Genomic DNA, 17,737 nt, shown 5'->3' with positions numbered 1-17,737 from the left:
TATTTGTTCAAATATCATATAGGTGCTCTGGTTGTTTTTTTAGGTATGTTTGAGGAGACCCACACTTGCCATGTCATATGTAAGCCACTGAGGTAAGTAGGTGGGTGAGACCAACACCTGTTGGCACTGAATTGTGCAAGGAAGCTTGGCTCATTGGGCCAGGAGTCAGTTATCACCTCCTAAGGTCATTATCCTTCCAAAGTCAGAGATTCCTCCTAGGTACAGAGAACACTTCTTAATGGTCTTAAATTTGTTTTCAACTGAACATTTTAAAATTCACCTGGATTCCTGAAGTTCTATACTTTTGCTTAAAATCACTTCCCATTTTTTATCCTTTCTCGTTGTTGCTCTTACCCTTGAAACTAAAAAAATAACAGGGAAAATAAGTTTGTTTCCCATTTTTGTACATTATCTTTTTAGTAGTGACTTCCAACCAAGTTTGTAGTTTGGAGGATAAGGTATTAAAATAAAGGCATTTCAGAACAACTCTTTATGATGTCTCATGACTTAAAGTTAATTTTATTATAGAAGGCATCCAGTTCTAACTATATTCAAACTGAGGTTCATATTTTAAATAAATTTTCAGCCAACTCATATAAAACGATAATTTACATAGAAAAATAAAAGCAATTTTAATTTATCTCCACGTCATATTCATGTTATACTGTCTTTGAAGATTCTTCTCTAAATTATAAAAATACATTGCTTTTTATTACTACTTAGACTAATAACCCATAATGGACAGGTACATGCTGTAACATAACAGGAAATTTCAAGATAATTATGAATACATCTAGTTAGTATTCAGTATTCACACTGCATCTAGAATTTTGCAATACAAATAAAAATATCTCCAATATGCTTTACTTCTGGAATAGAGTTCTATAATTTTTATATTGTAGAAGCTGAAAATGGAAGCTCAGCATAACTCTCATATAGTCAGTAGGTTTAACAATCTTCTCAATTACACAGCACAGCTGAAACAACCAGATAGCTATCTTAGAGTTTTAGTCTCATGGAGGACAGTAATCGTCGCGTCAGACTCATTGATAACGTTGAAATCACTGAAAAGTAGGACTACTTAGAATGAAGACAAACATTTCAAAGACTTTTATTCCTTAAGTATTAAGTGACAGCTGTGTCAAGGGATAAACAGGTTCATTAATGACATTTATGAGTTCATTAACTCACCAAAAGTGGTAATTCTGCAACTGTAATTAGTAACCCTTTTTATAGATCGAGTGGATGGCTCTTCATCTCTTCCAGGATGAAATTTCACTCCTCAGCCTCGTTTGTCCCCAGCCTCTTTCTAACCTAATTTCCAGCCACAGGAGTTCTTCTGACACTGCCATCTTTTCTCTGTGTCCATATATGGTGGGGTTGGGGGGGGGGATGGAAAGGGGCGCTTTGCTTTCTAGTGTCTCTTTTCATAAGGACACTAATCCTATCAGAACAGGGCTCTACCGTCATAACCTCATTTAATCTTTATTACTTCCTTATAGGTCCCATCTCCAAATACAGTCATATTGGGGGTTAAAGCTTCAACTTATGAATTTGGGGGGATACAACTCAGCCCATAGCATCACCTATGTTACCGGAAAGCAATGGTCCACTTGTGTTTCCCACTGGCTGGGGACAGAGGAGATTTTGAGAGGCTTTCCTTGAGGTCTTTGGTGAAGGTGAGGATGGGAGGTGACATGGTTGGAGTGGAGAGGAATTCAGAGAGCTTTCTCTGAGAATGGAAGTGTTCTTCTGTACAGAGGCCTCCAGAAGTGTGACGGGATCTCTGATGGATGCCTCCAATACCTCAGAGGTTGTCTTTGTCCGGAGAGCTGACTCCTGTGAATTTTAAGGAAGCCCAAGACTTTAGACAATGAGCCTATTGGGGTGACTATGGTGGGATGAATGAAGACCATAGCACCTTCCCTGATTGATCTGGACTATATGAGAAACTTGACCTTGGAACTTACGCATGAGATTTGAGGAGCAGCAACACATATCTAAGGAGTTCTTTCTGAATCACACAGGTGGGGCTCAGAGGACAGAAAATTCAGTGCAGGGAGAAATAAAGCACTGTGCCTCTAGTGTTGCCAGCTACGCCTCTATTAAAAGGTTTAGCATACTGGGCTATTGATGATTGCCTTTATTCCCTCTTTGACTTGGAATTGCTTTGGGCAGGAACTGGGTTTCATACATTTCCTTTCTTCCAGCCCCTCACACAATGCCTGGGTGACCTTGGGCCCTGATACAAGGTGGGTGTACGTAATAACCAAAATAATAATAATATGATAGAAAAGCATTGCTAAGAGAATCACTTAAAATAGAATCAGAAGGCTATTAAAGAAGTAAGGCCTATGCACATCTTGCGCCTCAGTTCTGAGAGATGCTAAGTTGCTAAACTCGTTGCTAAACTCAGGTTAAGGCTGGGCCATAAAAATCCTGTAACAACTACTACATGGATAGATATGGATTTTACCTCCGATTTATAGTTTTTGCTTCTCATTTGCATATTGGAATTAACCAATCCCTGTTAACCTAGTCAGCAATCCCTTATTTGCATGAAAAAAATACATTTTGTGGCTTTTGCCTTTATGAAACTTGCCTTTCTTTGTTCTTTCTAGAGTGCAGTTTGGGTTGCTACCGTGTTTCCCCGAAAATAAGACCTAGCCAGACAATCAGCTCTAATGCGTCTTTTGGAGCAAAAATTAATATAAGAGCAGATATTATGTTATATTATATTACATTATATAAGACCTACTCTTATATTATGGTAAAATAAGACTGGGTCTTATTAATTTTTGCTCCAAAAGATGCATTAGAGCTGATTGTCTGGCTAGGTCTTATTTTCGGGGAAACACGGTAGCTGAATCTGCTTCTCTCAGGTTGTAATCCTTTGCTGAAATAAATGCTTTTTATTCTCTATAACAGGTTAAACCTTTTTTCAGTTGACAATGCTATTGACCATATAAGCCTCCTGTTAGAGTAGAGGATTTTGTGTGGTAGATTTTCCTTTTACCCCAAACTGAAAAGTTGCATCTTAGTACAATCACCATGTAATTACTAAATCAATAATTTACATGTAAGAACAACAAATTATTTCTTAGACGGTTCATATAAGCTTACAAAATTGGCAGTAAAGAAAGCTTCTAGTGTAATTCACTTACGCTTTGGGTTTGTAAACCTTGTCAGACAGCAGCATTTCTTTTAGTTGGTTTGAGTTTCCGGTATACCAAATGCCAAGTTCTTCATGCCATTGGGGATAATTTTCCCTCCGTCGTTTATTTTATCATGTTAGTCAAATTTGGAAAGAATACATATATTTTGTATAGCAGGAGACATTGCCCAGAACTTCATCAGGAGTTCAAGGGAGGATCCTCTGATCCAATCACAAAAACGTTCCTGGCAGCTACCTAGGAGCGCCCGTGTAGGGGCAGGGATCCCTGCAGGCGGATTTGGGTTCTGCAGTAGGAATGAGCGGTGCAGCGTCGGCTCTGGGGACGCCGGAGAAGATCTAGGCTGTGAGCATCGCGCCGAGGGAAGGCGGGGCGGTAGCGCCGCGGGGCAGACGAGGGGCGTGGGAGAGCGGGCAGGGACCGGCTCGTGGGACCGCTTTCCCGCGAGCAAGCGCCCAGCGCAGACCTGGGGAAGCGGAGGGGCAGGCTCGGGCAGCTCCCCAGCGGCTCCCGCGGTGATAAAACTTGAGAAATAACAAGGAGGGGCGTCTCGGCGTCTGCTGGGTCCAATCCCGTCTCACAAGCGAACACGCTCCCAGGCAGGCAAGCTTGAGAGAGGCCAAGGCGACTTAAACACTTGCAGCAGCGAGAACCGCACCTCCGCTGGGTTTCGCATCTCGGCATCCCGTCCGGCGCCCAGATGGCGACCGCCGGGCCCCTGAGTTCCCTGCGCGGAGCCCCCTGCAGGCTGCTGCTCACGCTCCTGGTGAGTGGGAGCCACCGGGAGCCGGGGTGGGGAAGGGGGTGGGTCCCCGCGGGGGGAGCTGTAAGGGGCAAAGCAGACTAGAAGGTGATGTCCGCCGCGCAGCTTAATCTGGGAGGCAGGAACAAGCCCAAATTCAGCCTCGGAGCCGTGAGGATAGTTAGAAAACGAGCTTTGGAAGGACGACTGGGACTGAACTTTTTTGTTTGGGACGCCGAGTTCGATTGAATTCTGAGTCGCGGCGTCACTGTGCTCTGGCGGGCGCGGTCACCGGTGAACAGGGGCTGGGGTTCGCACGCCTCCCCTGGCTCCCGGGGCTGGTGGTGGTACTTAGGATGCGTTTGGGTGAAGGAGGAAGACGAGTATTTGGCCAGGTATTTCAGGATCCTTGAGTAAGCAAAACATAGACTTGAGATGTGGTTCAAGGGGCCACCTCCCACCCCAGGGTGACTTGGACTGGGGACGTTTAGGGCGTGGAGGGGTTGAAGTGGTGCTTCTAGGTCCCGGTGTGGAGTTACCTCTGAAAAACCGCTTTCAGGTTTTGCCTCCCCTAAAGGTTATTCAGCAGCTCACTCATACCGCTCATCCCCGCGAGCCACTCTGGGCGCGAGGGCGTGGGAAGGCTGGATAAAGGCTGGGGTTGGGGTGGGGTGGGTGGTGTGAGGGGACTGTTGTGACGAGACGGAGGGGATAGGGTCAAGGTGGGGGGTGGGGTGGGGTAGGCGTGGGGTTGGGTGTTACCTTGGCTCCCGGGAGGACTGCCGCAAGCCCAGAGCCCAGCCTGGGGGGTCTCCTGTACCCGGGAAACCTGAGACCCAGGACGGAATCGAGCTGGAGAGCAAGTTAGCGACAATTTTTCGGAAACTCGGGAGACAGAAAGCGAAAAATCAGGAACTCTGACGGTTGCACTCGGAAAGTGCAGTGGAAAGGAGCCGCGGACCCGCGACATCCTCTCATCCAAGAATGGGCGTTCAGTGGCGAGAGGACCCGCCTAATTCGGGAGGTCTACTCTGACCACGCGGATTCTTGCTGTTCCTCCGCCTCCAAGGAGGGAGAGTGAGTCCAAGCTTTGTCCTCTCTGAGTCAGTGAGTTTTGTGTATTGGATTGATACTTATGACCTAAGATAGATTCATGGACAAGGAATTGTACAAAAGAGCGCAACGACCTTCCATACATCTGTTCCAACAAAATGTTTGAGCTAATGAAATGACTTTATGAATAAAAACTGTTCTCTGAGAAAGGGACTGGAGAATAGGGAGAAGAAACCACAAAGGTTTTGTGTTCACAAGCTTTCCCATATTCGCTGGAGGGTAGGGCGTGGCATTCAGGGAGCTGTCCTAATGACAGAGGGTGTTGGGTTGTGGCAAAGCCAGAAGGTTGTCTAAATCTAGAGATAGCACCGGTCGTAGTATATGATACTCGTTTAGGATTATTTAAAAAAATCCTACAGTTTAGATTAAATGGTATCCCTGGAGATTTGAATACTGGAGAGTGTATATAGAATAATTCCTTTCATCTGCAATCCCCAGTTTACAAACACCTTCGATTTCTGTCCCAGTGGGTAAATTAAGACTTCTATTGGCCATCTTATGTCTGTAGTTCCTTTTGATTCTTACGACTACCAACTTTTCAGCCTAATATGAATGGCGTAACACTTTAGAAGCACAGTTTTCATTTTATAGATGCTTTAATGGATCTTTTGAAAACAAGTTTGTGTTTGAAGTGAGAGCTCTTCAAGGCAAGTCTGTAGTACAAAACTAAGACTTAACATGTTAGCCCTTCCCACTGAGCGGTCCCGTGGGTTGAGCAATTTTTCTTTCCATTTGCACTTTTCTTCTCCTGCATCTGCACCCCTTCACCACCTCTCTATTCTCAGCACTTTAAACTGCTGTGATTCCTAATGATCTCCCTCCCCCAACACACACACACACACACACACACACACACACACACACACACACACATACACACACACACACAAAGAAGAAAAAAAAAAGGAGAGGGGAAAACTCTTAATGTTACAAAAATTGTTAGGGATGGTGAAAACTGAATTGCATTAGCTCAGTTGCTCAGATGTCTTCAGCGTGGTTACAAATAATGAGATTCTTTTAAATATGTGTTTAATGTTATTCTCCATATCAAATCCACTTTGGGAATTATGTTATCTATTATATGTTAAAAACGGTATGTACTTGGACACAGTTAATCTGTCATTTGGCTAAAAGGGCTCTTTAAAAGGAATGAAAATAGTGTTTTCCTTTATAGCATAACATACTTTTCCCCTTGGAGTATATGAATTCTACCTGCAGCCTATATCGACAAACAGGCATGCTACCTTTTCAGATTTTATAGCATTAATTAACGAGAATAATGTGAGTCCTTTACCAAGAAGACTTTTTTTCCTTGAAAAAAAAATGAGTGTAATGATTCCGATTATCTTTGGTATTAGTGAAAAAAAGTTTAAGGCAAATAAAGGAAGTATTATAAATGAGAACTAGTTTGTATTAAAACCATGATCTTAAGGAAGTCAAAGTTTTAGTATGTATTTAGATAAGTGCATTATCAGTTACCTTTTAAAAAGGAGATTGTTGATGTGCGTATTGAGATACAGCTAGATCCTAAAGCACCTTCTGAATCACTTAATACATGTAAGCCCATGCACATTTTTGGGTCCTGTTGCAATCCTATTGGTAGTTGGTATTCCATATGTGACACCTGTGGTGACTTGTGATTCGTCATACATTTCACTTAACTAGAATCCCATGTTACAAAAAGTTTGGTGAGAAGGAAATTTAGTCATATTATCTATGCATTGAAAATACAGAGAGGTAAATCTTACAATTTACCTTTAAAGTGATAAGAATTTGAAAGGAAATATTTCTATTTTGCGGAAGGCAGTGTCCATAAGAAAAATGACAAATTTAAAATCCTTAACTATTATGCTTAGTCAAGAGGATCCTTGTTATTTTTCAGACATTCCATTAATTTCAGTTACTTAGCTTCTTTTTTCCTTCATTGAAAAAGGGAGTCATTTTAGAAAGCTTATCAATTACGTATTCACTATAAAATTGAACAATGTACAGAAGTGAAACAATCTCAATTAACCCCTTTAGTTTTCACACTCTTTTTGGTATTAGATTTTTCTATCAGGATTTAATGATTTGTATGATAAGCGTATATATACAATTAGTTGTATGTAAGCTTATCATACATTTAATAAAAAATGGATTGTACTTTAAAATAAAACAAAGCAGTTTATTTTTCCAGAATAGAGTGGACAATGATTTCTATTATCAATTTTAAAAACTTACTTTGTTATATTTTAATTTAAAGCTGCTTGCAACTCTAGGTTTCATAAATCAAATATTTAAAGTTGCCTTGGATGATTCTCCATTAAAACAGATTTTTTTAAATAGCTCAAATATTCATTCCATAATTCATCAATTTTTTAAGTCTTTGCATATTGCAATTTTTATTGGGCACTCTTCTATATAAATTATTTAAAAAATACATTTAAAGGTTACTAGTTCATCGTTACTAATTTAATGGTGACTTTACATTTTTTACTTTATTTTCATTAATATATCCAATCGCCACAAATATAGTATGACATTAAATTTAGTTTCAAGAAGCATGACATAACTGAAATCTATTTATGAATATCATCTCTTTCAAAAATTATGTCAATGAATTAATTGCAAATTCTTTCCAATGATACAGCAATGAAAATAAACTACTGCTGTATACTTAGCGTGAATAAATTTCACAAGCATAATTTAAGCAAAGAAATCCAGTTGCATACAGCAAGTATATGACTGCACATACCGGGGGTACCAATAAAATGTATACACATTTTAAATGTTGTCATCCATGCTCAAACAGTAGTTCACCATAATCAGAAGTGTCTGGACTCTGATGGTAACCACTTTGAGCACCTCTAGTAATTGCAGAAGTCAAATGTGTCTTGTAGTCATCTTTTGTTATGAGTATTATAATTAATACAGTTTTTTCCTTTCTTAAAATATGTATACATTTTTTTTGGCACTCTCTGTATTTAAAAGCCAAAAATTGGCAAAATAAATCTGTATCTCCTTTAGGGGTAGATAGATAGATAGATAGATATGCACCAATATATGGGGTAAAATAAGCAAAGGCAGGGAAACAAACAACACAAAAATCAGCCTTTAGTTGTTACCCAAGTTTTAGGGGTTGAGGGATGGAAGGAAATACAATTGGGGAGAGGTTTGAAAATAACAGTAATGTTTTATTACTTAAATGGTGAGAACTCTAGTTTTCATTTTATTATTTCTTAAAATACTCATATATGCTGTATATAGTCTTTTTCATTTATATTTTATGAAAAACATGTTAAAACAAGAAATAAGCAATAGAAAGGATGAACAAAACCAAAAGTTACTCTTTGAACGTATAGAGAAACCCTGCTATGATTGAGCAAGTAAAAAATAGAGAAGGCACAGATAAAACAATGTTAAGGAAAAAAAGGAGACACAGTCACCAAGAGGACAGATGTTTAAAAAAACATAATAATATTAATAGATTATTCCAATTAATTTGAAAACACAGACAAAATGTGCAATTTCCTACAAAATACTAATTACCAACATTGACTTGAGGAGGTATAGAAAGTCTAAATAGACTTGTAACCATTAAAGACATTGAATTAGAAGCCAAGTGTCTCCATGCACACACCTTCACATCCATCAGGCCCAGACTTGTGATAGGTGAATTCTTCCATAATTATATGGAACAGATAATTTGTACCTCATGTACATTGTTTCAAAGAACAGAAAAAACTGGAACTCTTCTTAACTCATTTTATGAGGATTGTATGAAGTTGAAAAGAAGTAACTTGACTTCACTTATGGACATATATTTGAAATACTAAAATAAATAGCAGCAAACAAAACCAATAATGTATTAAAAAATTATCATGTCCTGTAATGTTTATGCTAGGTATGGAAAGATGGTTTTACATTAGAAAATTTATTATTGTTGTGTATATGTGTATATGTATACATACATATGCATATATAGTATATTCAGAGAGAAAACCTATATGTTCTTTTCAAAATAAGGGGGAAATTATATTTATTGTGATAAAAAATTCTGAGCAAACTAGGAACATAAGGGAATGAACTTTGTCAACATAGTGAAGCATACTTAAAAATGAATGAATGTATGAATGAAAGAAAAAGACTCAAAATTAATGGTGAAAAGGTAAAAGCACTCTTTAAAGTTAGAAATAAATCTACAATGTTCACTATAGCTGTTTTTATTCGGCGTTCTACTGAAGGTCTTCACAAGCTTAGAAATAAGGTAAAATATTGAATTGCCATTTTGCTTGCTATAGGATTAGTTACAAGGGAGATCCAACACTTTCTTGACAAACTACTAGTACTAATAAAAGTAAACAACTTTCCTGGATAAAAAAAAAATCTAAAAGGATTCTTCATAGAATTGATCAGCTGATCATAAAAAAAAATTGTGAAAGAATAGAAAGCTAAAAAAAGCAAAGACACTTTAAAGGAAGATAATAGGGATAGGGATCACCATAACAAATACCAAGATTTATAATAAAGTTATTTTAATTAAAACTATATGAATTAAAGCTATGTAGTACTGATGTAGAGATAAACACGTGTACTGATGAAATAGTGCAGAGAGCCCAGAAGTAGATTCTGTATTTGTGGGAGCCGTGCCTATGATGAATATGGCATTATCATTAGTTAAGAAAAGAAGAGTTATTCAGTGATGGTTCTGGATCAATTGGCTATCCATAAGGCAAATATAAGAGTTGACAGCTGTAGTGAATCACACACAAAATACATTCCAGATGGTAAGAGATTTAAAAGTCGGAAGTATTTTACAACGTTTAGAAGAAAATATTGGATACTATATAAGGAAAGGTTAGAAGAGGAGTTATTAATACATAAAATTATAAGGTAGAAGAAATGATTAGTAAATTTGACTGCTTTAAAACTGAGGTACTGTTTATCAAAAGATACCACAAAAAAGAGTGAAAAGGCAACCTACATAAACCTATAAGTAAAAAGTACTGTAATTTAAAATAAGATAACCTTAATATGGAAATGATTAAAGGATAGGAATACACAATTTACAGAAGATAAATGGCAAATAAATGATGCTCAGTGTCAGTAGAAATTAAGAAAATGCAAATTAAAGCAACAACCATAAGATCGGCAAAAATTTTAATGTCCTGTAGAAGCAATTGTAGTAAAGAATTTGAGAAATAGAGAGATCTAATAATCTGGGGGTATATATCAGGATATCTTGTACCTGCAAGGCTATTCATTGTGATATCATTTGTGATAGAAAAAATGGAAAACAAGATAATAAATTACCATCTTAGGGAAATGATCAAAATAAACTGGTATGTTCTTGGAAAAATCTTAAACATATTGTGAGTGAAAAAAGTCAGTTGCAAAAGTATGCACATAGACACATACTACATACAATATTAGCTTGTAATTTTATGGGCATGTGCATACACAATATATATATATATATATATATATATATATATATATATATATATACACACATACATATATGTATATATATGATGAAATTATGAAAACTTACAGAGGAAGTATAAACATCAACTTAGAAGAAACTATTGCCTAGAGAAGAGAGATGGAAATGAAAACGAGCATAGGACTCTAGCACATCGGTAAATTTGAATTAAGAAAGTGAAGCAAAAATTGCAAAATGTTAATTTTTGAAACATATGAATGGATACATGAGCATTTATTATATTTATTTGATTTAAATATTCCAGAGTAACTTAAATATTTTTTAAAAATTTGTGATTAAAATATGTTGAACATGACTTTCTTTTGATATTCAAAAATACCAACTATGGAGTTAAAATATATTTGGACCAATGGGTATATTATTGAATAACACCATTTTTCACTGCAAGATAACAACTATATTCTTAGGAACAATATGCAATTGAGCATATATAACATCGTTGTTTTTTTTAAGGCAAACATCTTTTTACTTCATTGTCACAGCAATCTGATTATGACTTTCTGAAAATCATTTTTTTGGCTTGTATTTAAATGAAACAACACTATTGTATGTTGACCCCACATGTTCAGATTTTTGAGTTATTTTCTTAACTAATTCAAGCAAGGATAAGATAGATGTTACAGAAATGCAATAACATTTTGAACACAGATTAGTTAAGAATTTTGATTATACCACACACACACACACACACACACACACACACACACACACACATATATAGCCTGACTTAAAATCTTTTAATTTTGTGAAGAAATCTGATTTATATTTGATTATTATCAGAAGTGAAGTACTTCTTTATGGTTATTCAATTTATTTTGCTGAAATTACTTACATGAATTTGTAAATTTGAAAGAGCCTCTCACTGTCAATTTGTAGAGGTGGGTGTGGAAAGAATAATTTTTATATCAGTGACAATACATCTTTTTTTTGTTTTAAATAGCTTTATTAAGGCATAATTTATGTATCATAAAACTCACCCATGTTAAATGTAGAATTCAATAAGTTTCAGCAAACTTACAGAATATACAATCATCACCACAATCTAATTTTAAAACATTTCCATCACTTTAAAAAGAAACCTCATACTCATTTACAACCATTCCCCATTCCTACCCCCCAGCCCTAGGCAAGTAATTTACTCTTTCTATATATTTCTCTTCTTTGGACATTTTATATAAATAAAATCATACACCATGTACCATTTTGTGTCTGGTTTCTTTCACTGGACCTAAGGGGTTTTTTAAGGTTATGCATTGCTTTTTTTTTTTTTTTTTTTTTTTTTTAAGCAGCTGAATAATGTTCCATTTTCTGGATATAAAGCATTTTGTTGATCTAGTCAACAGTTGATGGGCATGTTAATTGTATCCTCTTTTTGATTGTAGTGAAAAATGTTGCTGTGAATATTCATGTAGAAGTTTTTATATGGTCATAGGTTTTAATTTCTTTTGGGTAAGAGTGGAATTACTGGATCATATGTTATGTTTATGTGTAGCTTTTAAGAAACTGCCAAACTGTTTCAAAGTCGCTGTACCATTTTACATTTCCACCGGCAATGAATAAGAGTTCCAGGTTTTCTACCTCATCTCAATGATTGTTACTCCTGTCTTGCTTACGTAGCCATCCTAGTAAGTGTATCATTGTGATTTAGGTTTGCATTTCCTTAATGCCTAACGATATCGGGCATTGTTTCATCTGCTTATTGGCTATTTGCATACCTTCTTTGGATAATGTCTGTTTAAATTCTTTGCCTATTTTTTTGTGTTGTCTTTTCATTATTGAGTTGTAAGAGTTCTTTATATATTTTGGTAGAAGTCCTTTATTGTTACGTGATTTCAAAATGTTTCCTCTCATTCTGTGGGTTTAATTTTCACTTTCTTTGTGGTATTTTTTTGAAGAGCAACAGTTTTTAATTTTGATTAAGCTCTATTTATCAAATTTTCTTTCATCATTTGTGCTTTGGGTGTTATAGCTAAGAAATTATTGCCTAAGCCAAGATCATGAAAAATTACTCTTCAGTTTCCCTCTAAATAGCTTTAGTTCTTACGTTTAGGTTTGTGATCCTTTTTGAGTTAATTTTTATGTATGGTATGGGGTAGAGGGTCCAAATTCATTTATTTTTTTGCATGATGTTATCAAATTGTCTCAGCACCATTTGTTGAAGAGACTATTTCTTTCCCTTCAACTTTGTTGAAGCTGTTCATTTTAATGGAGGTTGAATTGAATTTGTAGGTGAATTTTGGGAATATGTTTTCTGATGCATGATGATGGGATATTTACTTTAAAGGACATTGTTTGCTTAATTTTGTTTTTAGATTTTTTTATTGCTAGTGAACAGGAATGCAAGTGATTTTTGTATGTTGATGACCTTGAATCTGCATCCTTCCTGAACTCCTTTATTAGTTTTGATTTCTTTGTAGTGGATTTCTTAGAATTTTCTATATACACAATCATATCATCTGTAAATAGAAACAGTTTTACTTCTTTCTTCCCAAACTGGACACCTTTAATTTCATTATTATTATTATTATTAATTTGTGTAATTGCCCTGGCTAGAAGCTCCATACAGTGTTGCCTAAAAGTGGTGAGAGTGGACATTATTGTCTTGTCCCTCATGTCAGAGGATAGCAGGCTTTCTCCATTAAATGTGATGTTAGTTGTGAGTTTTCCATAAGTTTTTGCCCTTTATCATGTTGAGCAAGTTTCCTTCTATTCCGAGTTATTGAGAGTTTTTAATCATAAGTGGGTGTTGAATTTTGTCAATTGCTTGTTTTGCATCTATTGAGATGATCATGTGGTTTTGTTGTTATTCTTTTTTTAACAACCACTTTATTCAGGTAAGAATGACATACAAAAAGTTGTACATATTTAATGTATATAGCTTGATGAGTGGAGGTAAGTGTATGTCTGTGAAATCATCACCACAATCTATGCCATAAACATATTTGTTACCTCCAAAAGTTTCCTTCCACCCTCCTTAATTTATTATTTTCTTGTGATAAGGACACTTAACATAATATTTACTCTCTCAGCAAAAACTTGAAGTATACAATATAGTATTGTTAACTGTAAGCACTATGCTATACAAATCTCTAGGATTTATTTATCTTGCATAACTAAAACTTTGTTTTTTATTTTGTGCTGTATTGATTTGACCTTTTTTTTTTTTCCTAGGTCTTCAGTTTTGCTTGTGAAGCCTGCAAAAAGGTGGTATTTAATATGCCTTCTAAACTAGAGGCAGACAAAATGGTCGGCAGAGGTGAGGAGTTTCAAAACTGTTTTAAAACAGAAATTTAGTTTGCCTACAGTGGAAAAAGCACGTTATCTAACTTTTGCATTTTGAAATTAATCTGAATCTATTTATAATTTGATACAATTCAAGATAATTTAACTATATGTTTCTGTTCTTTATAACTCCGTTGTATTCTGTGGTTGATTCTAGTGTAAATGTTCTAAGCCATGCTTTTATAGTCATTCATGCCTTAAGGGTTTAAAAATTACATAAAGAATTACATGTAGAACATAACCCTTTCATTGCCCTGGGATTCAAGCTTTAGAGAGCTATAGATAAAGAGCTGAGAGAATCACAGCAGTATTTTTATTGATGCAATGGTTGCATTGGTGAACATAATAGGGTGAGCCATTCCATTCAAAACAGAACTGAATCTACCATTTGCATACTGAGAAAGTAGGGAAACTTTAACTTTTCCAACAGTAAGTATGCTCTGCCCAGGTGGACTTTCCATGTGGTACAAAGCGTCATGTTTTAAAAAGATATATAGCTTGTCCCAGAGATAGAAAATTAATTTTTTCAACAAAGTGTAGCATTTCTGGTTATAGTGACTCGTTTAATTTTATTAAGTAAATGTCACTTTAATTCCTATGTGGAGAAAAAAGGAAGTGTAAAGAGAGGTCAGGGGTGTTCCTCTAGGGAAATAGATTAGCGGTTATCATTCTGCTAAAAATGTAAAGATGAGATAAATCACTCTTAAAAACATTCACTTCTTTTTGACTAAATATTTCCACCTGTGACAAATTAGGATTAAAGGGAAAACACTATACTTGGAATTAACCACTATGCTGTACACCTGAAACTAGTAATTTAATATTGAATGTCAACTGTAATTGAAAATTTTTTAAAAGTTAAAAAGTTAAAAAAACAACAACACTATATGTGGGTGACATATGAATCCGTTGAGAGGTTATTACTTAAGTGAGTATTAATTTATCAGTTTGGTTTCTGTTAAGGCAGATAGTTGAAGAAGGGGATGGATTTGATACTTTTGATATTAAGTATCAAAACACTTATATGGATGTTTATATTTCATTACCTTTTACTACAGGGCAAAATTTCCAGGGAAAGCAGACCCCATGTAGCCTTTTAGTGGAGAGTTCTGGGAAGCTAGGAACACAAAGAAAACTGTGGGCCCGGTGGGGGGAGGGTTGTTAGGAGGGAGTGTAACAGAAGCGTGCCAGTGGGAAGAATTCGAAGATAAATTTTACTTATTTGACTATTTGCCTAACTCATACATCTGCATTGCTCTTTGGACCCGTGTAACTTCTGGCTGAAGACAGGTGTATCTTAAAAGACTCAAACTATATTAAGGAAAATTTTCTGTTTGTTTCTTCAGGTGTGTGTGTGGGTGTAGGGTGTATGGCTCAGCTTTGTCATGATTGCAATATACACACCTATATAGGAAGATCATTTTCATAAGTCTTTTAGAAACATATAAAGCTTTAAAGCACCTTATTTAATACAGGTATACAATCAAGGAATTGCTGTTTTTTAACTGAAAGAAAATTATCTTTTTTTTTTTTTTTAAAAAAATACAAGTTAAGAGACTGGTTAAGATATTTGGTAAAGGCAAAGTGGTTGATTTATCTCATTTTACTTCATGATTTTGAAGAAGATTGTATAAATTATTTTAAGGTTTTATTCCCCCCCAAGTGTTTCACTTTACAACATGAAAATTTTTACTTACAGTTAATTTGAAAGAGTGCCTCAGGTCAGCAGATCTCATCCAGTCAAGCGACCCTGATTTCAGAGTTCTAGATGATGGGTCGGTGTACACAGCCAGCACTATTGTGTTGTCTGATGAGAAAAGATCATTCACCATATGGCTTTCTGACATGAAGAAACAGATCCAAAAAGAGATTACAGTGTTCCTGGACCATCAGACGAAGGTATTCAAAGTACATTGATATTTTCAGGCATGTTTTTCTTTTTATTTAAATATTTTCATTAAAAGTTGCAGAGGACCAAAGGATATTTTTTTTTTTCCCCTCCTCTCCTTTTTTTCTTATTTTTCCTTCATTTATGTTTGCTTTTCCTTCCCACCCCCCACCGCCTTTCCTGTCTCTTTCTCAACGAGGGCTAAAACTGGCTTTGGTTTTGCCTTAGTTAAATTGCAATTACACCTCCTCTGTGAGGGCTTTTTCCACCACAGAAGTCTAACAATTTGATTTGTGTGTGAGTGTCAGTGTGGTTTCCCCTCTATTACAGCATTCAGAATTTTTTTTATTAGTGCAAACAATTTATCTGCAGTCATTTGAGGGCATGCATTGATCTCCTTTGTGCTTATAGCCTCAGTAATCCCTGACCCATTGTCAATAGGTGTATGTTAAATTCATGTTAAGAGCAGTAGTTCCCAGTGAATAAGAAGTTGATTTCAAATGCCACAGTGATTGTGATGTTAAAATAGGATGGAAATCTCGGAGTAGGCATTAGTAGGAATAAGATTATGTACTGTCACGGTATTGACCATCACTCAGTGAATTATTCACTGCTGTTCTAAATTGCACAGCATGAGGAATATGGTATAAAAGTAGTCACAGAAATGATGAAAGGTTTAGACGAGATCAATGTTAAGTGTTTTAATGATAAAGTTAATTTAAATGACTGTTTAGCACTCTAATAAGAGGTCAATACAATTTATTAACTAATTCTCAGGAAATAAAATGTCTTCCTTGCTACACCATGAAATGAGATGGAAATCACAACAAAATCCAATAGAACTTTCTGCAATAATGGACAGGTTCTATAATCTGCACTGTCTGATATGGTAGCCCAGTATTAATGGCAACTGAGCCCTTGACATGTGGCTAGTTATAACTGAAGGATGGAATTTTTATATTTTATTTAATTCTTATCAATTTAAATGTAAGCAGTCACGTATGGCTAGGGCTAGCATATTGGACACTGCAGATAGAGTGTTAAGACAGTGAAGAATGTGCATTTGCTTGCTCTGGTTTGTCTGAGAGTATGAGGTTTTAGCAGAAAGAACAAGTAAATGCTGTCTATAGGTTGTTACAAAGAGAATGTGTTCTTCATCTCTACTTGGGACAGAACAAGAAGAACTAAAGTTACAGTGATGACCTTCCTAACCTGAAAGTATGATCAGTGTTAGAAAGGTACGTATACAAAAGGAGTTCTCTAGTTTATGAAACCTTTAGAATCTGGCTACATTCTTTCTTACCCTTCTAATATAAAAAGACCTTATTATCTGGTCTTTAGCTTCAGTATGGAAATTCCTGAGACTGAACCTCCAGAGAGGCGTTAGGTTTATGGGCTGTCCACTACCTTACAGGAAAGTAAGCTTTGATGCTTTTGTTCATTTAAATTTCTTTCTTTAAATTCAGGTACTGAGTAAAAGACACACTAAAGAAACTGTTCTCAGGCGTTCCAAGAGGAGATGGGCACCTATTCCCTGTTCAATGCAAGAGAATTCCTTGGGCCCTTTCCCTTTGTTTCTTCAACAAGTAGGTTTTAAATTCCTTTTGATTGGGAGTATTTTAATTCCAAGAGTCTGTTTTGTTTAGGTTTAATAACTCTTCAAATATTTTAAAATAACAGATTTGATTGAAGATATTCATGAAATGTAATAAAAGTGAGAAAAATGAGAAAAATCACTAAAAAACTAATAATAATAATATGAGAAAGACTCTCTAGCCATTCAGTGATCTTTATTAGTTTATTCATTCATTTAGCAGCTAGTTACTGAGCAGGATATAGTAATATCCTGTGGAAGGCCCTGCTCTAAGTACTGAAGCTAGAAATAAATTTAGTTATGGTGCTTGCTCTCATGTAGTTTCTTAGCCCAATGAGGGAGGTAGAAGCAACAAATGATTACAATGCTGAGGGATGAGCGCAGAGATGGTTTGGGGTGATCTGAGAATCCATGGGATAAGCACCAGGTCCTGAAGTGAAATGGAATAGAAAACAAGAAA

At 36.0% G+C, this 17,737-nt stretch overlaps 1 protein-coding gene across 2 annotated transcripts in view; it reads left to right on the top strand.

Annotated features, from left to right (window-relative positions):
* Positions 1–3,512: 3,512 nt before the first annotated feature.
* DSC3 (desmocollin 3) overlaps positions 3,513–17,737 on the top strand; it is a 46,840-nt gene continuing 32,615 nt past the window's right edge. For both annotated transcript variants that reach the window (XM_019741195.3, XM_074340199.2), the window contains exons 1-4: positions 3,513–3,939; positions 13,685–13,769; positions 15,495–15,694; positions 17,150–17,269. In XM_019741195.3, the coding sequence (XP_019596754.2) occupies positions 3,874–3,939; positions 13,685–13,769; positions 15,495–15,694; positions 17,150–17,269 (471 nt within the window). In that variant the 5' untranslated portion in view covers positions 3,513–3,873. The remainder of the gene's footprint in view (positions 3,940–13,684; positions 13,770–15,494; positions 15,695–17,149; positions 17,270–17,737) is intronic.

This window comes from Rhinolophus sinicus, chromosome 4, assembly GCF_057876585.1.
Source record: "Rhinolophus sinicus isolate RSI-liver-muscle chromosome 4, RSI-T2T, whole genome shotgun sequence".
Lineage (NCBI taxonomy): Eukaryota > Metazoa > Chordata > Mammalia > Chiroptera > Rhinolophidae > Rhinolophus > Rhinolophus sinicus.
Note: the sequence above shows the minus strand (reverse complement) of the source record. Positions and strands in the feature narration are given on the sequence as shown.